The 24,747-nt window shown below is 31.6% G+C and overlaps 3 protein-coding genes and 1 long non-coding RNA gene across 6 annotated transcripts; 3 read left to right on the top strand and 1 right to left on the bottom strand.

Annotated features, from left to right (window-relative positions):
- The first annotated feature begins 11,536 nt into the window (after positions 1 to 11,536).
- On the top strand, positions 11,537 to 13,409 carry LOC107935565 (cytochrome P450 CYP82D47). Its single transcript, XM_041094915.1, has 2 exons — positions 11,537 to 12,575; positions 12,730 to 13,409. Exons 1-2 carry the CDS (start codon positions 11,634 to 11,636, stop codon positions 13,363 to 13,365), a joined length of 1,578 nt encoding a protein of 525 aa, XP_040950849.1. The 5' UTR covers positions 11,537 to 11,633; the 3' UTR covers positions 13,366 to 13,409.
- A 4,781-nt stretch (positions 13,410 to 18,190) lies between these two features.
- On the bottom strand, positions 18,191 to 19,823 carry LOC121218161 (uncharacterized). 3 transcript variants are annotated; one of them, XR_005914385.1, is made up of 3 exons: positions 19,684 to 19,823; positions 18,761 to 19,461; positions 18,191 to 18,665 (listed from the first exon to the last, which is right to left on the bottom strand). It is a non-coding gene; the product is annotated as an uncharacterized lncRNA (long non-coding RNA). The 3 variants fall into 3 exon arrangements; XR_005914386.1 differs by having other exon boundaries at positions 18,761 to 19,479; positions 19,684 to 19,814; XR_005914384.1 differs by lacking the exon at positions 19,684 to 19,823 and adding an exon at positions 19,524 to 19,665 and having other exon boundaries at positions 18,761 to 19,427.
- On the top strand, positions 18,462 to 20,407 carry LOC107935584 (cytochrome P450 CYP82D47). Its single transcript, XM_016868209.2, has 2 exons — positions 18,462 to 19,403; positions 19,516 to 20,407. The coding sequence occupies exons 1-2, from the start codon at positions 18,462 to 18,464 to the stop codon at positions 20,149 to 20,151; spliced, it is 1,578 nt and encodes a 525-aa protein (XP_016723698.2). The 3' UTR covers positions 20,152 to 20,407.
- Positions 20,408 to 21,789: 1,382 nt separating this feature from the next.
- On the top strand, positions 21,790 to 24,692 carry LOC107935600 (cytochrome P450 CYP82D47). The gene is made up of 2 exons (XM_016868226.2): positions 21,790 to 22,990; positions 23,108 to 24,692. The coding sequence occupies exons 1-2, from the start codon at positions 22,049 to 22,051 to the stop codon at positions 23,741 to 23,743; spliced, it is 1,578 nt and encodes a 525-aa protein (XP_016723715.1). The 5' UTR covers positions 21,790 to 22,048; the 3' UTR covers positions 23,744 to 24,692.
- Positions 24,693 to 24,747: the final 55 nt, after the last annotated feature.

The following is a 24,747-nucleotide window of genomic DNA, read 5'->3' as shown; positions in this document are numbered from 1 at the left end:
TCAATCCCTTTGAAAATTAATTCTTAAATATTATTCTTAAAATTAGTCCACAAGCTTATCTTACTCAAAAAAAATTAAATTGTCCAAAAAAAAATAAAAGTATAGGAATTAGTTTTAGCAAATAACATAGAAAAATTACGTTAAAAGAAATGGAGAAGGAAGGAAAATAGAGGGAGAAGCAAAAGAGAATGAAAAAAAAAGAAAAAAAAAGAAAAAATAGCATAAAAGAAAAAATAAAATTGCTAAAAATGAAAAAAAAACGGGGACCGATTAAAAAAAGATAAAATAGCATAAAAGAAAAAATGAAATTGCTAAAAATGAAAAAAAAGGGGGACCGATTATAGAAATTAACCTAAAATTTTTGTTTGTAATGATGATTTAATGTGTCACATCAGCTTATCGTTATATCGTTAATGACAATCAACGGCTCAGTGACTAAAATATTACAGTGTGATAACTTAAGTGACTAAAATGTAACCTAAAGTGAAAAAAATGACTATTTTAGTAGTTTACCCATAATATTACTTATTTTAGTTGCGGAATGACATTCCTATAATTTTCTAACCAAGTTAGTGACTTATTGACTCATACACCAACTTGATCCGGAGTTTAATAATAGTATAGATATACAATTGATAGAACTAATGGAGTGTGCATAATAAAATTAAAATATATACAAATATCAAAATAATATTTTAGTTGAGTGGTAAATTAAATGTTTTACGAATGCAATCGGTGTGAGTTTGAATCCATCATATCCATATTTTTATTAATTTTTTACATAAAAAGATTAAAATACCCTCATAGTTTAATTAGGAATTGATGCCCAATTAACTCGTGACACCAACTCAACAAAAAATTTAAAAATAATGTAGATTTAATTAATTATTATCAAAATTAACTCAATATAAAATAGTGTAAAATCGGAAAATATCCGAATTTAGATTAAAAAATATGAATAGAAAAATTATCCAAAACTTTAATATTTCCGAACACTGCCAAGCTTCAATTGGCTAGGTATGCTGTTGTTTGTCAAAAGTAGAAAACGTGGGTGGATTTTGCGTGATCCTTTAAGATATGAAAGGGATTGAGCAATCTTACAATTATATCAACATTTAGTTAAATTACATGATTAATCTCTATATTATGAATTTAATTCTTGTATTTTAATTTATTTAATTTTCAACTTTAAAATTTTAGTTCTCATCAAACGATAATTATTACATTCATTAAGTTAAGTTTTGCTATTTTCAAAATCTGATGCGAAAAACATATTACCATATATATAATGCTATGTCTTATTATTTTCAAATATTACTCGCTAAAAATATATTCAGTTAATGGATTTATGACGGTCATTTACGTCAAGAATAAAATTTTAATTTTCAAAAAGTCAGGGACTTAGAATGATCTAATTGGAGAATATGGACTAAATTTACAATCGTAAACATAATACAAGACTAATAATTGAATTTAAACAAACGGATTTAACTACTATTTATTAGGGTTAAGACTAGATTTTTAAAATTTAAAAAAGTTAAGAGACTAGAATTCACCAATTCAAAAAGTATAATGATCAAAATTAATCAAATTAAAATGTATGGGTTAAATCTGTAACTTTTACAAAGTAGAGGGACTAATAACAAAATTTAACCTTAATTAAAGAAATTATTGTTCCTAGAGTGTGGGGGAATATACATATTTGGGTAGACAGCAGGTCACAGTTTTCATTTTTAGGCACCAAAAATAAAAATTTTACAACTTTGGCACTCCTAATTTATCCTTTTCATTTTGTTTTTTAGAAATTAAATGACAAAAAAAAAAAAACAAGAACACTTGTTGATGAAGGTACTGTCTTGACATCCCCTAGCCCTTTAAATCCAACTCCCTCATCTCTGCTGCTCACATTCCATTTCTTATCTTAATATTGAAGTGGGAATCGGGCGATGGATTATTTCCATTCACTCACAGCAACTTCAACGGTTGCAATCGTTGCTTTTCCACTACTCCTTTTCTCTTTTCTGTCGATCTCAAGAAGAAACACAAACTCGAAGAAAACAGCACCAGAAGCTGTCGATATGTGTGAAGCACTTGGGATATCAAGTTCTAAAGCAACTTCATTAGAAGTTTATATAACCCCTCGTCTTCCTTTATTTTTTTTATGATTCCATTAACTAATTGGTTTTTTAATTTTATTATAAAATGAGTAGAATTCAACAAATTTCTAAGGTACTATACTTGTCATTTAATAATACCATATGCAACTTTTGGTATTTTTCTTTCCTGAAAAAAAAGTAGAATTCAATAAATTTCAAATATTTCAAGGAAAAGTGGTTTGCCCAAGTAATGTTAGTCAATCTAATGGTAAAGACATGAATGGCCCTTGCACGATACCTTAATCAGTCCAATTCAAGGAGGCGTAAAGTATCGCACTACATGTCAAATCAAGTCCAGCTCTTAATGACATTTTGATTGATCAGTGTTTTCAAAACAAGAAAAATGGAGAGAAAATTGATAATGGAATTGGATTGATCATTGATGTATGATTTGGGGTGACCGGGAAAAAGGCTACTTCACTTTACATAAAAAAGATCACGATCTTTATAAGATTCATCATCATCTATTTATATGGGCAAACCCTTTTAAATTTCAACTTATAACTAGTCACAAAGACATTGATGTGAGGGGACAGAATTTTGAACTGATTCTATTTGGAAGTGGTAGAAGAATGTGTCCTGGAGTTTCATTTGCACTTCAAATTTTGCTTTTAACACTAGTCACTAGCTAATGTATTGCATTGGTTTGAGTTTGAGACTCCATCAAACAAAGCTGTCGATATGCGTGAAGCACTTGGGATAACGAATTCTAAAGCAACTCCATTAGAAGTTCATATAACTCCTCGCCTTCCTGCTTTTGTTTACAATTCCACTAACTCCATTAGAGCTTACCCTGGGTAATTTGCTGCATTGGTTCGAGTTTGAAACTCCATCAAACAATCTAGTCGATATGTCTGAAGCAGTCAAATTAATGAGTCCTAAAGCAACTCCATTAGAAGTTTATATAACTCCTCACATTCCTACTTATGTTTACCTATAATTATAATAAATAAATTTTTAGTATTATTACTATATGTATCTTTTTGCTGATTTAATATATTTATTTATTTTGAATAAATAATTTTATTCAAAACATGCATTATCAGTAATTGTGTTGAAAGAACATTTCAACATACTAAAGCATATGAGAACGAAAGTCGATTGGAACCTTACCCCTGTATTGGTGGATATCAATGTACTACTAAAGCATCAAGTTGGAGTTGTTTATTGGGCTCTTCTAAGAAAAAATCAGAGTTCATTTCATAAAGATATAATTTTAGCTAAATCATAAATTTAGAGTTGTTATGCCTTCGCTGCTTGGATTTTGAACACCTCCTATAATGGTTGTCTGCTTTGTATCCCACGAGGTGAACTGCCTAATTCCACTGTCATTTTCGTCTTATCAAATCCAAGCATTAACAATTGATACAGTAAGTATAGACTCACTCCTATCGTGATATTTCTCTAATACCAAACTCAAAACCAAATCTAAAATGTTATCCAAACTCAACCAAATCAACATGAAAACTACTACTATCATCCTTACAACTATTATGCTAAACGATATTCGTGTCAACAAAGATATTATAAAGCCTACCCAAACTATTAAATTAGACAATTTGAATTAAAAGTTGATTTGAAATTAAATGCTTTTATCGTATGTGTCATTATATGGAGCTTTCTACATTAGCATGTAACTTGTTAGATGGAGCTTTCTAGCAGGCAGGGGCTTGAGCTTGATCCCCACTTGGCTAAAGGGTATAGTTCCCTTTTCAATCCCTTTGAAAATTAATTCTTAAATATTATTCTTAAAATTAGTCTACAAGCTTATCTTACTCAAAAAAAATAAATTTTTCAAAAAAATAATAAAAGTATAGTAATTAGTTTTAACAAATGGTAAACATAGAAAACTTAAGTTAAAAGAAATGGAGAAGGAAAGAAAATAGAGGGAGAAGCAAAAGAGAATGAAAAGAAGAAGAAGAAAAAATAACATGAAAGAAAAAATGAAATTGCTCAAAATGAAAAAATATGGGGACCGATAACAGAAATTAACCTAAAATTTTTGTTTGTAATGATGATTTAATGTGCCACATCAGCTTACCATTATATCGTTAATGACAATCAACGGCTCAGTGACTAAAATGTTACAGTGTGATAACTTAAGTGACTAAAATGTAACTTAAAGTAAACAAAAATGACTATTTTAGTAGTTTACCCATAATATTACTTATTTTAGTTACAGAATGACATTCCTATAATTTCCTAACCAAGTTAGTGACCGATTGACTCATACACCAACTCGATCCGGAGTTTAATAATAGTATAGGTATACAACTGATGGAACTAATGGAGTGTGCATAATAAAATTAAAATATATACAAATATCAAAATAATATTTTAGCTTAGTGGTAAATTAAATGTTTTACTAATGCAATCGGTGTGAGTTTGAATCCCATTGTATCCATATTTTTATTGATTTTTTTACATAAAAAGATTAAAATACCCTCATAGTTTAATTAAGAATTGATGCCCAATTAACTCGTGACACCAACTCAAAAAAAATTTAAAAATAATGTAGATTTAATTAATTATTATCAAAATAAACTCAATATAAAATAGTGTAAAATCAGAAAATATCCGAATTTAGATTAAAAAAATATGAATAGAAAAATTATCCAAAACTTTAATATTTCCGAACACTGCCAAGCTTCAATTGGCTATGTATACTATTGTTTGTCAAAAGTAGAAAACGTGGGTGGATTTTGCGTGATCCTTTAAGATATGTAAGGGATTCAGCAATCTTACAATTATATCACATTTAGTTAAATTACGTGATTAATCTCTATATTATGAATTTAATTCTTGTATTTTAATTTATATATTTTTCAACTTTAAAATTTTAGTTCTCATCAAACGATAATTATTACATTCATTAAGTTAAGTTTTGCTATTTTTAAAATCTGATGCGAAAAACATATTACCATATATATAATGCTATGTCTTATTATTTCCAAATATTACTCACTAAAAATATATTCAGTTAATGGATTTATGACGGTCATTTACGTCAAGAATAAAATTTTAATTTTCAAAAAGTACAGGGACTTAGAATGATCTAATTGGAGAATATGGACTAAATTTACAATCGTAAACATAATACAAGACTAATAATTGAATTTAAACAAACGGATTTAACTACTATTTATTAGGGTTAAGACTAGATTTTTAAAATTTAAAAAAGTTAAGAGACTAGAATTCACCAATTCAAAAAGTATAATGATCAAAATTAATCAAATTAAAATGTATGGGTTAAATCTGTAACTTTTACAAAGTAGAGGGACTAATAACAAAATTTAACCTTAATTAAAGAAATTATTGTTCCTAGAGTGTGGGGGAATATACATATTTGGGTAGACAGCAGGTCACAGTTTTCATTTTTAGGCACCAAAAATAAAAATTTTACAACTTTGGCACTCCTAATTTATCCTTTTCATTTTGTTTTTTAGAATTAGTTTTTAGAAATTAAATGACAAAAAAAAAAAAAACAAGAACACTTGTTAATGAAGGTGCTGTGTTGACATCCCCTAGCCCTTTAAATCCAACTCCCTCATCTCTGCTACTCACATTCCATTTCTTATTGTTTAAAGGTGGCAACAACAGCAGCTACATGCAGGAAACCATGCAACGTGAACGTTGCATGAAAAGAACCAAGAATGCAGCAGATGCATGCTAGTGTCCATGGTGTAATTCGACAGCAGCATGTTTTATTTTGCTGACTTTTGATAGTTAATGCTGTAATCATTTTATGCTTTGGTCAGCTAAGATTAATTGTGTGCTTAGCTGATTTTGTAGTCTTTTTTAGGTTATCATTAGGTTGATGTAAACATTTAGACACTTGCACAAGCAAGCTTTGTTTTCTTTCTATGTATTTTGATCTATTTATGTATGTAACCATGTTCTTATTCGGGTAATGAAGAAATCACCTTGTTCATTCAAATTTCTTTGATTTTTGCTTCTGTTTTAATCTTTCAAACACTTCAGCAATCGATTTTGATTGTTTTTTAAACCTTGTTGCTGAGTTAAAAACCAACACTTATCTTAATATTGAAGTGGGAATCTGGCATCCATTTACTCGCAGCAACTTCAACGGTTGCAATCGTTGCTTTTCCACTACTACTTCTTTTCTCTTTTCTGTCGATCTCAAGAAGAAACACAAACTCGAAGAAAACAGCACCAGAAGCTGTCGATATGTGTGAAGCACTTGGGATATCAAGTTCTAAAGCAACTTCATTAGAAGTTTATATAACCCCTCGTCTTCTTTTTTTTTTTTTATGATTCCATTAACTAATTGGTATTTTAATTTTATTATAAAATGAGTAGAATTCAATAAATTTCTAAGGTACTATACTTGTCATGGAATAATAGCATATGCAACTTTTGGTATTTTAACTTTCTTTAAAAAAGAAGAAGGTAGAATTCAAAAAATTTCAAATATTTCTTCTGATTAAAATTTATCATTATTTCATGGAAATTAATTCTTTTAAAGTTCGTGATAGTCGTTCCTATAATATTTTCTCAAAAATTTAAACTTAAAATTTTGATTTGGAATTATATTATGTCTTATCAGGTTTTTTTTTGGTCCTTTAATGCTGAGTTTAGTAGAGTATTGATTGCTTTACTCTCAAATATTGATCGACCACAATGCCCCTTTCAATTTCGGTCAATTAATTTGTGCAACATTCTAAATTATTGTGAGTCATATTAGACCGTTCTTGAATAATTGGATTTTTTGATCTAGCGTATCTTTACATTATGTAAAAATGGTAAATGCATAATGAAAACTTTTAATGAATGGTCAAAAGAAACAAAAGAGAAGTAGATTGCACGAACTGCAATATGCAATAAATGTATCTTTTTGAGAAGGCAACATAAGATTAATTGAATTTAATTTATTTGTATTATTGATGTGACATATAATTATTGATGAGACATATAACTATATGTGATGCATTGTTTAGGCAATAAATAGGTTGCATTATAGTACATATGTGGTATGCATGTTGACACTATTTTTTTGATAAAACGGGGTCGACGTTGGTTCGAAAATGAAAATTAAAAAGAGGAGTCGCCACTAATCTTTTTTGATGAGGTGTGATTGGGTCACCTCGAAAAGTGGTTATTTTTAATAAGCGATTTGATTTTATTAAAATAACGATTTTGGTCCACGAAATTCAAAAAAACTGGTTCGGGAATCGGTTACGTACGAGGAAGGATTAGCACCCTCGTGAGACCAAAAAATTTGTATCTAGTTAATTAATTAATGTCTTAATGTCGAAAATTGGCAACTTTGAAGAGATTTAAAATACGATCTTTTATAAAAAAAACTTATATAAATCAAATTACCCGTTAAGACCCTCTCATTTCGGAGAGAGAAAATGTCACACCCAATGAGTTAGGGCATGATATTTCAACTCCTCAAAAATGAGCTTGTCCTAAAAAACTCATGAAATAAAATTTAAAAGGATATTCAATTGTTTAAGTCAGATGAGGAAATCGTAGCCCAATACGTTAGGGCACAATTTTTCAAAATTCCAAACATTGAATATTGTCTTTATTTTTTAGAAAAATCCTCATCTCGAGAAAACAACATGTCGTATCCAATGCGTTAGGACACAATGTATCGAATTCCCGATAATGAACTTTTTATTTATGTGTTTTGATTAAAGAATATTCTCGATTATTTGGATTCAACGAGGAAAATTGGATTCCAATACGTTAGGGCTCAATCCTTTCGAAGATCCCAAATACTGAATATTGCGTTATCTTTACTTAAAACACATTTATTTTAGTTTTAGAAAGATATTCGGTTATTTAGATTCAACGCGAGAAAAATCAAAACCCAATAAGTTAGGGCACAACTTCTCGAATCTCAAAATACGTAACTTTACTTATTTTAAAGTCATAATTTATGCATAGGGTAGAATTAATGTAACATAATTTCATGATAAAATGTAAAAATAAATCACGGTACTAATATACATGACAAAATATTAACGAATGCGATTATAGACAACAAATAATAATAGAAAAAATGAAAATAAAACAAGATAAATAATGAAAAAAAGTACAAATGAATCAATTATATAAGAAAAATATGTAGATAAACAAATGAAAAACTAAAAAAAATTGAAAATAAGCAAACAAATAAAAAGACAAAGAAATATTAAATAAAACTAAAAAAAGATAAATATAATAACAGTAATAATGATAATAATAATAATAACAATAGTAGAAATCTTAAAGCTTAAAGATTATATAAAATAATATAAACAAATAAAATAAATATATTTAATATTTAGGTAAATAAATACATAACAAAAACAGCAAAAAAAAGGATTAAATTGAACTCTAAAACAAAATTCGGGGGCAAATTAGAAATAAATAAAAGAGAGAGGACCAAATTAAACGTGTAGATAACGAGGGACTAAATGGGCAATAATCCTCCACCCTCCAAAACGCACAGTTCCATTGGGACCAAATTGTAAGCGCAACAAATTGTGGGGTAAAATTGAAAAAAAAATACTTGATTAAAAAACATTAAAAAGCGGAAGGGCTGAATGCGCAAATAGACCTTTCCACAAAAACACACGGATCCTCTTGTGGGTCGGGTCAGTGCGCGGGTTGAGCACGAAACGGAGTCGTTTTGGTGCCTGGGCTTGGCGCTCAAAACGACATCGTTTTGACCCTCTATAAAAGTTAAAATTTTCTAAAAAAAATTATTTTTCCCCTTTGCTTCAAAAAAATTTTGAAAATGCTCTCAATCCCTCTCTCCCTCTCTGGGCATCGGCCCAAAATCCGGCCATAGGCCACTGCTCTTACCGCTAGTTGCCGGTGACGGCTCCGTCGTACACAACGGCCAAAAAGCCGAAAAATTTCTCTTTTTCTTCCAACGTACCTCCTCAGCTCCCTGAGCACTCTGGCGACGGCAAAAGGGAAAAGAGCCATATTTCGAAATAATAAAAAAAACATAAAAATAAAATAAAACGAAAACAAAAATAAAAATAAAAAGGTCACATTTAGTTTTTTTTTGAATCCTTTTTTGAATCAATTTTTTTTTATTTTTCAAAAAGAAAATCCCCATTTAAAGTGGCTTATCATGGCTTTTATAGCCGATTACAAGCTTCATTTTTTAATATTCTTGTCACTTCAGTTGCAGGCACAAGTAGGCGGGGCAGGTGAGCGGCGGAGCAGGTGGCGCTGCAGCGGCAGCAGAGGGGTCAGAAGACCAAGGGTCAAAATACCCTAGGTGCGGCGCCTAGGGTTCTTTTGTTTTCTGCTAGGTTTTATTATTATTATTATTATTTTGGATTTGGGCCATTCAGGTTTTGGGCTTATGGTTTGCATTTGGACTGGTCTTGTAATTGGGCTCGGGTTTTAAATTTTGTTTAGGGTCTATTGATTGGGCTTCTGGGTTAGGTCTAGGTGGGTTGGTATTTGGGCTTGGCAATTGTAATTGGGTTGTTTTTGTTTTGCTGGTATGGGCCCGGGCGAAATTGGCCTATAACAATGCATTTTGATTGCTTTTGTAGGAGTGTTTATTGATATAATTCTATTTTGTATTTTTACACTCTTGTGGTATGGATTTTATTGGAGAATAATCCTTGTTGTAAGTGAGGTTGCTTGAGGTGAATGATTGTAATATTAAGAGTATTTTGTTGGGACTGCAATTATCCATTGTATAATAGTTAGTTTGGACTTTACTAATAGGGTTCTAAATCCATTTTTAAATAAATACATTTATTGACTAATGTTCTGCAGACTCGAATTAATATATCCAAACTGCGTTAACAAACATCACGATTTGGGCGTTTGAATAGTGGTAAAGAAAATTAATTAGTTAATCGTTTGAAGACATTTGACTTCAGTTTGGGTTGATTGAAAGTGTAGGTATCTTCTTGGAAGAGTATTATCATTTGGACTCTTTCTAAACCTCATAACATCAACTTATGATATCAACTCGATTAGAAATTTAAATAATAATATAAATTTGATTAATTATAATCAAAATTAACTCAATATAAAACCAAGAAAATATCCGAAAAAAATCCAAGATAATTTCAAGAAAAATCCCACGCATGTGGATACGATGTTTTAAAGTCCCAAAACTGAAAATTTTGGGCACCGAAAATAAAAAAATTTGCAACTTAGGCACTATTGTTACATAATTTTATCATTTTAGTCACTATCTTTATATCCTTTTATCATTTTAGCAACTCGCCTTTAATTTTCCATTAAATATATTTATTTTAGTCACCCAAATTTAGAAAGTTTTTATTTTGGTCACTCATTAAGTTTTTATTTTGGTCACTCATTTTATCCTTTTAATTTCTTTTAATTTTTTAATTTTTAAGGATCAATTTTAATTTTTTTTCAGTAAAGGAGAAAAACTGAAAATTTAGAGGAAAATTCAGGTTAAAAATTTCTTTATTTTTTCTTTTTAGAATTAATTTCAGTTTTTTTTCTGAATAAAATGGAAGGGAAAAGCCTAAGATTTTATAGGGAATTACCTAGGTTTTTATAGAAAAAATACTTTAGTTTTTACTGAAAAACTAATTTATCTTTTTATTTTTCTTTTTAGAATTAAGTTTAATTTTTTTCAATAAAAGGGAAACACCTAGAGTTTTGTAGGAAATTACTTGAGTTCTTATTAAAGTTGAGTGATTAAAAATGAGTATATTTAATGGAAAATTAATGGTGGGCGACTAAAATGATATAAAAGTATGTAACGATAGTGGCTAAAATGATAAAAGTATATAATAACAGTACCTAAATTGCAAACTTTTAAATTTTGGTGTCCAAAATGAATACTTATAAAAGTTGAGTGGCCAACTGAGTACATTTAATGACAAATTAACGATGGGTGACTAAAATGATAAAATAAAGTATGTAACGATAGTGACTAAAATGATAAAAGTATATAACGACAGTACCTAAATTGTAAACTTTTAAATTTGGTGCCCAAAATGAATACATATAAAAGTTGAGTGACCAACTGTGTGGTTTACCCTTTTCTTTATTTTGCATATCTATTTTATTGCCTTTATTTGGGATTTGTAATTGTTTTATTTAATAATATTCATCTTGAAAGTTTAAACTCGTGTTTTTTTCCTTAATAGTATAACGTATCTTATCACTACACCTAATACTTGTTAATGGTGAAATGAAAAAATAGATATGAAAATTATATATATTTTTAAATCAATCCATCAAATATGAACTTTATTATAAGATAAGCATAAAATTATTTATTTTAAATAATTTATTGTATACAAACAAAATTTACTTGTACCACATCATTTGCAATTTTAAACTTAAAAAGCTTAAAAACACACACACACACACACAAAAAAAAACAGAACACTTGTTTGAATTCAATTGGATGAAGAAGTTGACAATGTACGAGCTGCTATGACATGCACATTCCTTGTCCAACAACTCAAACTCCCTCATCTTTAATCTTAAAGTGGGAATCTGGCGATGGATTATCTCCATTCACTCACAGCAACTTCAACTGTTGCAATCATTGCTTTTCCACTACTTTTTCTTTTCTCTTTGCTATGGATCTCAAGAAGAAACACAAACTCGAAGAAAACAGCACCAGAAGCTGGTGGAGCATGGCCTATTATTGGTCATCTCCGCCTCTTAGGAGGATCACAACCACCTCACATAAGCTTGGCTAACATGGCTGACAAATATGGAAGAATCTTCAGTATCAAGTTGGGTGTGCATAGAGCTTTGGTGGTGAGCAATTGGGAGATTGCTAAAGAATGTCTCACCATAAATGATAAAGCATTCGCCTCTCGTCCAAAGCTTGCATTCTCGGAAATTATGGGTTACAACGGTGCCATGACTGGCTTTGCGCCATATGGACCTTATTGGCGTCAAGTGCGTAAGATTGTCACTATTGAGCTCCTCTCAAATCACCGACTTGAATTGCTTAAACCTGTGAGGGATTCCGAGATAAAGACATCTCTGCAACAGTTATACCAGCAGTGGAACAAGAAGAGAAGTACTAACTCCGATAAAGTATTGGTGGAGATGAAGGGATGGTTCAAAGAAGTTACTCTGAATGTTATTACGAGGATGATTGTAGGAAAGCGAATTCCAAATTCCAGTGAAGGAGGTGAAAACTTGAAATGGAAGAAATATATGGATGACTTCTTTGAACTGAGTGGAAAGTTCCTAATATCAGATGCGTTGCCGTTTTTGAGATGGTTGGACATAGGTGGAGATATGAAGTACATGAAAAAGACAGCGAAAGAATTGGACCAAGTTGTGGAGGGATGGCTACGAGAGCACAAGCAGAAGAGAGCTGAAAATAAGGCAAATAGTGAGGAAGATTTCATGGGAGTGATACTGTCTATTCTCAGTGATGCGGAGGAACTCCATGCTGATACAATCAACAAAGCCACTTGTCTCGTACGTGCATCTCTCTTAACCAAACTGATTGCCATTAATAACATACAGAAGTTGGAAATGCTATTAATTCATTGTTGATTTCCATTAATAACATACAGAAGTTGGAAATGCTATTAATTCATTGTTGATCTTTTTATGGTATTTGATCTAATAGGGTATCGTCTTGGCGGCGGAGGATACAACGTCAGTTACTCTGACATGGGCTTTGTCTCTGTTACTCAATAATCGTGACACATTAAGTAAGGTCCAACAAGAACTAGATGTTAAGGTTGGTAAGGATAGGTTGGTAGTGACGGAATCAGACACCAAAAGCTTAGTGTACCTTCAGTCCATTATTAAGGAAACGCTACGCTTATACCCTGCTGGTCCACTATCCCTGATCCATGAAGCCATTGAAGACTGCACAGTTAATGGATATCATGTTTCAGCTGGCACTTGGCTTATTACGAATCTTCATAAGATTCATCGTGATCCACTTATATGGGCAAATCCCTCTAAATTTCAACCTGAAAGATTTATGACCACACATAAAGATGTTGATGTGAGGGGACAAAATTTTGAACTGATTCCATTTGGAAGTGGTAGAAGAATGTGTCCCGGACTTTCATTTGCGCTTCAGAATTTGTCACTTATACTAGCTAATGTGTTACATTGGTTTGAGTTTGAGACCTCGTTAGATGAAGCCGTTGATATGCGTGAAGCACCTGGCCTGACGTGTTCTAAAGCAACTCCATTAGAAGTTTATGTAACTCCTCGCCTTCGTGCTTTTGTTTACAATTCCTCCAACTAATTGGTATTTTAATTTTACTATAAAAATGAGTAGATTTCAATAAATTTATAAGGTATCATATGTCATGTATTTATACTATAGGCAATGTTTAGTATTTTAACTTTATTTTAAAAATAAGCAAAATTCATAAATTTCCAAGGTGTCGTACTTGCCATTTAATTATGTTATAGTTTAACGGGAATTAATCTTTTCGGAGTTCATGGTTGCTCCTAATAATATTGTCTGAAAGAGTCAAGCTTTAGTTCTCTTTTAAGAGTGTAATGTGCGTTACTATTACCCCTAGTACCAAGTTTTTTCAAACTAGGGCCCTTAATGTTGAGTTTAGTAGATTCTTGATTGCTTTACTCCCAAAGATTGATAGACCACAGTGTGTAAGATTTTTTTAGCCTAATATTATGGAGCCAATTAAGTTCAAAATAATGTAGCCCAATTTAAAGGGAATAAGAGCTTTACTTTATAATAGAAATTAAATCCTTTCGGTTCATTCAGTTACTTGATGGATGTATTGTATTAAATATTGATCATTATAAATTGTTTATCCCTCTACCTATTAGGGTTACACACACAAAAGAACAAATAAAAGTTATAGCCTCCATAACTTAAGATTTGTGTAATTGAGAGACAAGATCAAGAGAAAGAAATCAATTTATCAAGTATTCATCTTCGTCAAACCCAATAACTAACTCAAATTCCAGATCAAGTAATTCATAGACTTGTGAAAACCATATTATTCTAAAGATCCTAAAATAATTGTTTACGCAACATTAGGGATTTTGTTGCATAATAAGATTTCCCTTTTCAATTTTGGTCAATTAGTTTGTGCAATGATCTAAATTATTGTGAATCATATTAGACTATTTTTGAATCGTTGGATTTTTCAATCTAGTGTATACTGAAAAGAAGCAGTATATGTATAATAAGAACTTTGAATGAATAGATAAAAACAATGAACGAGAAGTAGATTGCATCGAGTATTATCCGCATTAATTGTATTTTTCTAATAAGGCAAGAGATGACTTAGGATTAATTTAATTTCTTTGGATTATTATTTAGGTTGATTAATAAATTAAATAATTGAGTTAAAAGTGAAATTTTAAATTATGTAGTAATCTTAGTTTAATTCTATTCAAATAATTAAATACGTTTGCACATAAATTCTAATACGGTAAAGTTATCTTGATTTTAATGAAATTAGAATTGAGTTGTGTAAATTATTTAGTTAGAAATAATTAATTAAATTAATTTTTAATTAATAATGCTGAGTGTGGGGCAATTGATAGAGAAGGGATTCAAGGTAATGTTTGAAGAGGGAATGTATCTTATCCTTAACTCTAATGGAAATGAATTGTTTAGGATCAAGATGCAGAAGAAGAGCTTCTCATTGAATCTACTCGAGGAGGAGCAAGTAGCGTCCAAGTGCCAGAGAGTAATAACATAAAATCAAATGGACCTTTGTAACACCCCCTAACCCCAAACCGTCACCGGAACAGGATTATGGAGCATTACCAGACATATCGGATAACTTATAACTAATTCACAAATATATAACATACATAGCATACTTTAATCATTTTCGTTTCATATTTGTATAAATTGTGTCATTTTAGTTCCATTTCTTACTTATAACCAATTTAAACATTATTCTACAACCGTAATCACAACTCTTATACTTAAAATTATACATCACCTAGGTACATGGCACATTATCAAAACAAAGGCACTTCACTAAAATTTTCTTGATGGAGTCGGGATCTTTCTGGATGCTGAACTGAACCTTGAACTCTAATGACCTGCGCACGGAAACAACCGTACGTTGAGTATGGGTATACTCAGTGGTATTACCATAATTCAAATTTATAACATTAATCGATAAATTATATACATTTAATTTATGTATACAATTATTCATTAATTATCTCATACTTTAAATCAACTTGATCATTAATAACACTAAGCTATATTTCACTATCTCAATTTTCATTGGATTTTTCACATCTCATTCCAATAATTCATTTCAATTCATGTACAATTCATTCCATGTAATTTATATTCAATATCAATTCTATTGCAATTTGTACTCACTAATATCATATAACAAAAAAAATTTACTCTTAACCACATCATGAACTTTGAGTTCATATCTTCAAATCTCATAACTCGATTTCCAATTCACATATTAATTCACAATTTCACTTTATCATTTCTTTCCATAGCTCAATCACTCACACTTATTCAATTTTTCTCATTCCAATTGTTTACCCCAATTAACAAGACTCGGACCTTGGTGGATACATATAGGTCCAACCAAACACACCAAAATGGTACCTAGTGCCTCATCGGATAGTTCTAAGTAATAAAGTGACACCCAATGTCTCATCGGCAGAGTCGAAGAAAGTGGGTACCCAGTACCTCATCGAAACTATCTGAAGAAATATAGTGACACCTAGTGTCTCATCGACTCGAGGTCGAAGCATCCCTGAACACTTCCAATCCTATGGCATGCCAACTATATTCGACTCAGCCCGACTCGTTAATAGGGTTTCCGAATCACATTTCAATTCAATCACTTTCTCATACTTTCAATTCAAATCATTCCAATTTAATCACAATTTAATTCAATACATTTTTCACTTTCCAATCAGTAAACCATCAAATGCTCATACATATTCATACTTCATTTTAATTTCATTCAATTCACAATTTCTCATGTTCACAATTCAAATCAATTTTTCAATCCAATATGCATTTCAATACCACATTAATTCTTTTAATTCAAATCATATCACTAGTAGTTTTCCATTCAATTCACATACAATTAAATATCATTTAATTCCATATCGATATTCACCTTATTTTTATTTACTAAACATATTATTCAAAATTCAATAATTACTATTAATAAATTCAATACCAATACGTATTTTTCATTCAATTCAATCATGATACTTACCTCAATTTGCTTATCATGTATATTAATTTAAATTTTAACAATTAATAATTAAATTCGAATTATGGTAATACTAACCGTAATTTTCTCGAATCACTCCTCATCTTTTTTTTTCTTTTCCTTTCTTGGCCGATATCTCCGACACGATATTAGCTACGAAAAATTAAAATAATTTACAATCATCAATACAATATTAATTTTTCATCTAATACTTGAATTTCTATTTTACTTTCATCTCAATTTTGATTTAATCCCTAACTAAATTCATTTATTTTTCCATCTCAATTCATACCTCATTTCTACTCAAATTTCAACTAAACTTAAACTTAACTATCAAATTTTTATCATAAATCCTTAATTTCGAGATTCTCTCAATTTAGCCCCTACTATTCAAAACTCATAATTTATTTTACAAATCAACCCTTTACTAACCTCTAACTTGAAATTCAATCAATCTAATCCCTAATTCATCAATTAATTCAACATGAACAACATCTAAAAATTTACTAACTTTCAAAATTTCAACTTAAATCAAGTAGTATTTTGTTCTAGGATTCCAAAAATATCAAAATTACAAGAAAATGGACTAATTTGAGTTACCAAATTAAGCTTGGAACTTCAAAACCACAATTTTCTCTTTTCTTTCTTTCCTTCTTTCCTTCTCTGTTTCGTTTTAAGCTTTCTGTTTCTTTCTTATTTCTGTTCTTTCTTTTGTTTATAAAATAAAATAAAATAATAATATTTTAATCTAAAATAGCTTATACTTAAATAATAAGTAAATTATACATATTATAACCACACAAGTGTCACATTTTTAGTTTATTTACTAATTTAATCCCTTTATTTATTTCATAATTAAAATTTTACAATCAATTCAATTTAATCTTTTTATCTAATTACTTTTAATTCACCCAGGAATAACCAACCCTAAAACAACGCCATTGGATCCTACTTTTGTCTACCAATCCAGCTATTGTTTGTTAGATTTTAGACCTATATTTAATGGATAATGATATGATTCATATATAATATTTAGGAAAATATCTTCGATATCTATTGATGTGGACTCTACTAATAAACTAATAAACGAATAAACAAAAGTCTACCAAAATTGATTTACACATCAAATCAAAAATCAATTCGAATACTTCCAAAATGACATCGTCAAAGATTTGTTTTTGATTGGAAAATGAATGGAATCAATAAAATAAAGGCTTGTAGGACATTTTTGTAGTGCCCGAAGCTTATTTTATCATTACGCATATAGTTAACAATAAGATTTAATTGCATTCCATTCATACTACATTAATAGCAAAAATTAGATAGATTATTTCTCTTTCTTTTCACTATTATTCTGCTTTTAATGATTAAAATAATGGTTAACTCTATAATAATGATCGCATCTATGACTACGATCATGACCACGACCACGACTTCTTTTATTATTATAATTACTATAGAGTAATTTTCGGAATGGAGTTTCATTATTTTGCACAATCACCAATAATGCTAGTATGTTGAGAAAAAAAATAGCTAAGTGCTTAAAATAAAGCAAATAAAGATAAGAAATAAATAAAATTATCGTTTACTTAACTATACTGACCTGTCTTACTTACTTAGGGTGGGTTTGGGGTTAGTGTAAAAACAGCGGTGATGGTGGGATTAGATACTTTAGCGATACTGTAGCATGAGATAAAAAGTAAACTAAACGCACCACACCACACCCAATCGCCTATCCAAACTTACCCTTCATCAACTTTCTTTATTGCTACCAGTAATCAAACTCAGCTACTTCAACTTATAAAATATAAGGTAATCACAATAAGTGATGATGCTATTCCGTTTGATTGAATTAATTTCATTGATCGATATACTCAATTTTTATCCATGAGAGACACCTTATATTAGAAGACCAAAAATAAAAATAAAAAACGATATATCAGTTAAATACACTCTGTTTTCTACAAAATTTAAAGAGAGAATATATATATATTCTTTTATCCATTAGTTAAATACAAAAGGGAATGCTATCCGTTGAATAAATGGTGAATGATGATACCCCTGCGGTGACATTAAATTAACCCTATTAATCCAACTCTCTCATCTCTGCTATTGCATATAGATCTTAGATTAAAGTAAGAATCCAGAAATGGATTATTTTCATTCAGTCACAGCAACATCAACTGTTGCAATCATTGCTTTTCCACTACTGTTTCTTTTCTCTTTCCTATGGATCTCAAGAAGAAACACAAACTTGAAGAAAACAGCACCAGAAGCTGGTGGAGCATGGCCTATTATTGGCCATCTCCGCCTCTTAGGAGGGTCACAACCACCTCATATAAGCTTGGGTAACCTGGCAGACAAATATGGAGGAATCTTCACCATCAGTTTGGGTGTAAATAGAGCTTTGGTGGTGAGCAATTGGGAGATAGCTAAAGAATGTCTCACCATAAACGATAAAGCGTTTGCCAGTCGCCCAAAGCTTGCAAGCTCGGAAATTTTGGGTTACAACTGTGCCATGATAGCCTTGGCACCGTATGGACCTTATTGGCGTCAAGTGCGCAAATTCGCCACAATTGAGCTCCTCTCAAATCACCGACTCGAATTGCTTAAACTTGTGCGGGAATCCGAGGTGAAGGCATCACTGCAACAATTATACCAGCTGTGGAACAAGAAGAAAAGTAGTAACTGTGGCAAAGTAATGGTGGAGATGAAGAGATGGTTCAGAGATGTTACTCTTAACGTGGTACTAAGGATTGTTGTAGGGAAGCGAATACCGAATTCATACGAAGGAGATGAAACCGTGAAATGGAAGAAGTCGTTGGACGACTTGTTTGAACTAAGTGGGAAGTTCTTAATATCAGATGCGTTGCCTTATCTGAGATGGTTGGACATAGGTGGAGATGAGAAGTCTATGAAGAAGGTAGCCAAAGAATTGGACCAAGTTGTGGAGGAATGGCTACGAGAGCACAAAGAAAAGAGAGCTGAAAATGAGGCAAACAGTGGGGAAGATTTCATGGGAGTGATGCTATCTATTCTTCGTGATGCAGAGGAGCACGATGCCGATACCATCAACAAAGCCGTCAGTCTCGTACGTGCATTTCTTAATCAAATCCTATATTTGTTTGATATTTATATTCATCATTCACCTGAATACCAATTTCAATCTGATATTAATAGTTTTACTGTAAATGATTTAATAGGGACTTACCTTAGCCGTGGAAGATACCACATCAATTACAATGACATGGGCTTTATCTTTATTACTCAATAATCGCGATGCATTGAACAAGGTCAAACAAGAACTAGACATTCATGTTGGTAAAGATAGACTCTTAGTTACAGAATCAGATACTAAAAGCTTAGTGTACCTCCAATCTCTCATTAAAGAAACACTACGCCTTTATCCTGCTGCTCCACTCGCTGTAATCCATGAAGCCATTGAAGATTGCTCAGTTTATGGATACGATATTTCAACTGGCACTTGGCTTATTCTTAATCTTCAAAAGATACAACGTGATCCACAAATATGGGAAGATCCTTTAAAATTTCAGCCAGAAAGATTTATGACTACCCATAAAAATATTGATGTAAAGGGACATGACTTTGAACTTATTCCATTTAGCAGTGGCAGAAGAATGTGCCCTGGAGTTTCATTTGCGCTCAAGATTCTGGAACTTACATTAGCTAATTTATTGCACTGGTTCGAGATTGAAACTCTATCAAACGAAATAGTTGATATGCGTGAAGGTCCAGGAGTGACCAGCCCTAAAGCAACTCCATTGGAAGTTCAAATATCTCCTCGTCTTCCTACTTTTGTTTACCAATCCCGCAATTAATTTCTATTGTTTGTGTTAAGCCACATGTTTAAGCTGCTGCCACTCATCCATTTTTCTGTTTTTGTTTGAATAATTCTCTTTGATTTTAGGAGATAGTTACCAGATTTCTTGGCTTTTTTTTAGATCTAATCTCTATTTTTAGTTATGGATACTAGTATATAAGTGTTGGAGTATTCAATAATAATGTGTAAACACTAACAGTTTGTTTGATTTTAGACGTATATTTAATAAATAATCTCCTCGTCTTCCTACTTTTATTTACCAATCCAGCAATTAACTACTATTGTTTGTTGGATTTTAGACATATGAAATATTATAAAATATCATCGATATCTATGGAATCAACTAATAAACTATAATATAATTTAAACAAAAGTTTAATCAAAATTGATTTACACACGAAATCAAAAATCAATATGAATACTTCCAAAATGACAAATTTATCCTACAATATTATCGACTACTTGTCATCACAGATTTGGTTTTGATTAAATTAATGAAATCTATTACTCTAGAGATCTATGTCATGGGTCTGTTTTTAATTGAACCATATGATCGGTTTTAGTGGAAAATGATAGAATCAATAAAATAAAATAAAGACGTGTTAATAATAAAATTTAATTGCATTCCATTAAAAATAATGGATACCTGTTTATTGTTCTATAAAAATGGTATTGGACAAATGGAAATTGAACATTTCCTCATCAAACTTTATAAGATACTAAGGTACTGTATGCTTATCCATACCACATTAATAATAGCAAAAATTTAACGGTGGTTGAAAGATGAGTTAGATTACATTTCTCTTTCTTTCCACTATTATTGGTCTTGATTAAAATAATTGTTAACTCCATGATAATAGTAATTATTGGGTATGATATGGTAACCCTGATCATGACCATAGTTTCTTCTATGTATTATTCTATTCACTTTTGCAATGGCGTCAAACAAGTGGATAACTTTTATAATTTTTTATTTACCATTCATTATTTTGTACAACTACCAAAATGCATGAGATTTAACCAGAGTATTTTTTAAAACCTTTTTCATGATATTATTATTGTAGGAATATATTAGATCGATGCATGAAAGTTAAAAAAAAAATTCTCTAATAGATTATTATCAACTATCCTTTGTCCACAAAAATTTAATTAAAAACTCATCTTGAATATTACATAATTATATTCACTCAGAAATTTAAAATCTTGTAATCTTTAGTGCATCCGATTATAACAATCAACATCTTATATGGTTGTTGCACACGAGGAAATTGATCCTGTGAATGTGCATGAGGCGATGAAGCATCCATCTTGGCAGGAAGCTGTGAAGGAGGAATTAGATGCCCTTCTCAAGAATATTGGTTATAAATAGTTATTTAATATCAAAATGAACCCCGGTGGTTCAATAGCTTGATATAAATCTAGGTTGGTGACAGAGCTATGATTATTGTGAGACGTATAGCCCAATTGTGAGGTCTAATACTATATGGACTGTTTTGGCTCTTGTGATTGATCACAATTAGCCATTCAGACAACTACAATAATGCATTTCTCAATAGTACTTAGCAGTTGATATACTCAATTTTCAACCATGAGGGACAAAATAAAAAGAGAATATATATATATCTTTCCAACCTTAAATTAAAAGACAATATTTAACCCTATAAATCCAACTCCCTCATATAGATCTATGAATTTCCCAGGTCAATACACTGTTTTCCACAACGAGACACAAAATTCATAGAGAGAATTTATTACCTTTTGAACCATAAGTTAAACGTGAATAAATGGTGAATGATGATACCCCTGCGGCTGTGGTGACATTAAATTAACCCTATAAATCCAACTCTCATCTCCGCTATTGCATATAGATCTTAGATTAAAGTAAGAATCCAGAAATGGATTATTTTCATTCAGTCACAGCAACATCAACTGTTCCAATCATTGCTTTTCCACTACTGTTTCTTTTCTCTTTCCTATGGATCTCAAGAAGAAACACACACTTGAAGAAAACAGCACCAGAAGCTGGTGGAGCATGGCCTATTATTGGCCATCTCCGCATTTTAGGAGGGCCACAACCACCTCATATAAGCTTGGGTAACCTGGCCGATAAATATGGAAGAATCTTCACCATCAAGTTGGGTGTGCATAGAGCTTTGGTGGTGAGCAATTGGGAGATTGCTAAAGAATGCCTCACCATAAACGATAAAGCGTTCGCCACGCGTCCAAAGCTTACAAGCTCAGAACATTTTGGTTACAACTGTGCCATGATTGGCTTTGCACCATATGGACCTTATTGGCGTCAAGTGCGCAAGTTCTCCACTATTGAGCTCCTCTCAAATCACCGGCTCGAATTGCTTAAACATGTAAGGGAATTGGAGGTGAAGACATCCCTACAACAATTATACCAGCTGTGGAACAAGAAGAAAAGTAGTACCTGTGACAAAGTATTGGTGGACATGAAGAGATGGTTCAGAGATGTTACTCTAAACATAATACTAAGGATCGTTGTAGGGAAGCGGATACCGAATTCATACGAAGGAGATGAAACCGTGAAATGGAAGAAGTCGTTAGACGACTTTTTTGAACTAAGTGGGAAGTTCTTAATATCAGATGCGTTGCCTTATCTGAGATGGTTGGACATAGGTGGAGACGAGAAGTCTATGAAGAAGGTAGCCAAAGATTTGGACCAAGTTGCGGAGGAATGGTTACGAGAGCACAAGGAAAAGAGAGCTGAAAATGAGGCAAATAGTGAGGAAGATTTCATGGGACTGCTACTATCTATTCTCAGTGATACAGAGGAGCACGACGCGGATACCATCAACAAAGCCACCAGTCTCGTACGTTCATTTCTTAACTGAATCTGGAAAAATAAGTGTTTGATATTTATATTCATTTTTCAAAGGAATTCCAATTTCAAACCGATATTAATGGTCTGATGGTAAATGATTTAACAGAATCTTATCTTAGCGGCGGAAGATACCTCGGCAATCACAATGACATGGGCTTTGTCTTTATTACTCAACAACCGTGATGCATTGAACAAAGTCAAACAAGAACTAGACATGCATGTTGGCAAGGATAGACTCCTAGTGACTGAATCCGACACCAAAAACTTAGTGTACCTTCAATCTGTGATTAAAGAAACACTACGCATATACCCTGCTGCTCCACTCAGTGTAATCCATGAAGCTATTGAAGACTGCTCGGTTAGTGGATATCATGTTTCAGCTGGTACTTGGCTTCTTCTCAATCTTCAAAAGATACAACGTGATCCACAAATATGGGAAGATCCTTCAGAATTTCGACCAGAAAGATTTATGACTACTCATAAAGACATTGATGTAAAAGGACATGACTTTGAACTGATTCCATTTAGTAGTGGTAGAAGAATGTGCCCTGGAATTTCGTTTGCGCTTAAGATTTTGGAACTTACATTAGCTAATGTGTTGCATTGGTTTGAGATTGAGACACTATCAGGAGAAGCAGTTGATATGCGAGAAGCTCCAGGATTGACGAGCCCTAAAGCAACTCCATTGGAAGTTAAAATAACTCCTCGCCTTCCTGCCTTTGTTTACCAAATGGCCAACTAATTGATATTGTTGGTTGGATTTTTTTTTACCAAAATAAACTAATGATTTCAAGTCTCAATGCCTGTTGATATTTCTCATTGAGCAATTATGTTCTCAAGTCTTAATCCAAGTGACCAGTAGAAGGATAGCTTTTCTCATTGAACTTGTGTTTTCAAGGATACCCGTACAAATACTCTGAGTTCCAAAAGAAGAAAAGGGTTGCTAGCTACAAGATGTATCGTGTTGAAGGTAAGGTCAAAGGGTCATTGAGGTTGAGCTTTAGGTGGCTGAAAGATACGTTCACACAAGCTGTTTATGGGTGGTGGTGATTGTAGCAGTTTCTGGGCTCTTTTGTTTCTAGTTGCTCTTATAATTTGTCTTGCTTGTATCCAAGGTATGTGTGAAAAAGAAATTTCAATTTTAAAAGGAAGGTTTTTGATAAAATTCTTGATGTGGACTGACTTGATGTAAGTTTGGTTAATTCTGCTCTTACCTGAAAAAGATAAGTACATAGTAGGTGTGTATCTTATATTGCATGAGTTACAATTTTCATGCGGATCAGTTTTTGAACCCTTTTCTACTAAGCATATAAAGGAGGTTTGATCCTCTAAATGGTGCTGCGTTTACAATTTATCAATTGCAAGAAAGTGAAGTACAAATTAATGGGAAGTTACTCAGTCATGTTTTTGTTTATGACATAGTGACCAACCACATCTTAACTAATAGCTGTTGACCTTGGCCTGCCATGCAACAGCAGAGAAGCATTGAAGCTCAACCAGTACAACAGCAACATTTTGTTCATGTGTAACTAGATTTAGTTCTTATGTAATTTGTATTTAAAGTTAGTAATATTAGTTACTGATTTGAATGATGTTCAAATGTGATGTAATGGCTGATAAGTCAGCTTTATTTTGTGTGTAATTTAAGCTATGTTAGTCAAGCAATTAGTGGGAGCAGTTATGAATTAGGAAACTGTCATGTAACTTATGTTTTTATCTTAATGAAAATCAATATGTAATCAATTT

The sequence above is a fragment of the Gossypium hirsutum genome, chromosome D06 (assembly GCF_007990345.1).
Source record: "Gossypium hirsutum isolate 1008001.06 chromosome D06, Gossypium_hirsutum_v2.1, whole genome shotgun sequence".
Lineage (NCBI taxonomy): Eukaryota > Viridiplantae > Streptophyta > Magnoliopsida > Malvales > Malvaceae > Gossypium > Gossypium hirsutum.
Note: the sequence above shows the minus strand (reverse complement) of the source record. Positions and strands in the feature narration are given on the sequence as shown.

Bases quoted from the DNA above. Each gene is read 5' to 3' on its own strand.
- LOC107935584 (XM_016868209.2), top strand. From the start codon at position 18,462: ATGGATTATTTTCATTCAGTCACAGCAACATCAACTGTTGCAATCATT. The intron at 19,404-19,515 runs GTACGTGCATTT...ATGATTTAATAG, and splicing joins TCAACAAAGCCGTCAGTCTC to GGACTTACCTTAGCCGTGGA.
- LOC107935600 (XM_016868226.2), top strand. From the start codon at position 22,049: ATGGATTATTTTCATTCAGTCACAGCAACATCAACTGTTCCAATCATT. The intron at 22,991-23,107 runs GTACGTTCATTT...ATGATTTAACAG, and splicing joins TCAACAAAGCCACCAGTCTC to AATCTTATCTTAGCGGCGGA.
- LOC107935565 (XM_041094915.1), top strand. From the start codon at position 11,634: ATGGATTATCTCCATTCACTCACAGCAACTTCAACTGTTGCAATCATT. The intron at 12,576-12,729 runs GTACGTGCATCT...TTGATCTAATAG, and splicing joins TCAACAAAGCCACTTGTCTC to GGTATCGTCTTGGCGGCGGA.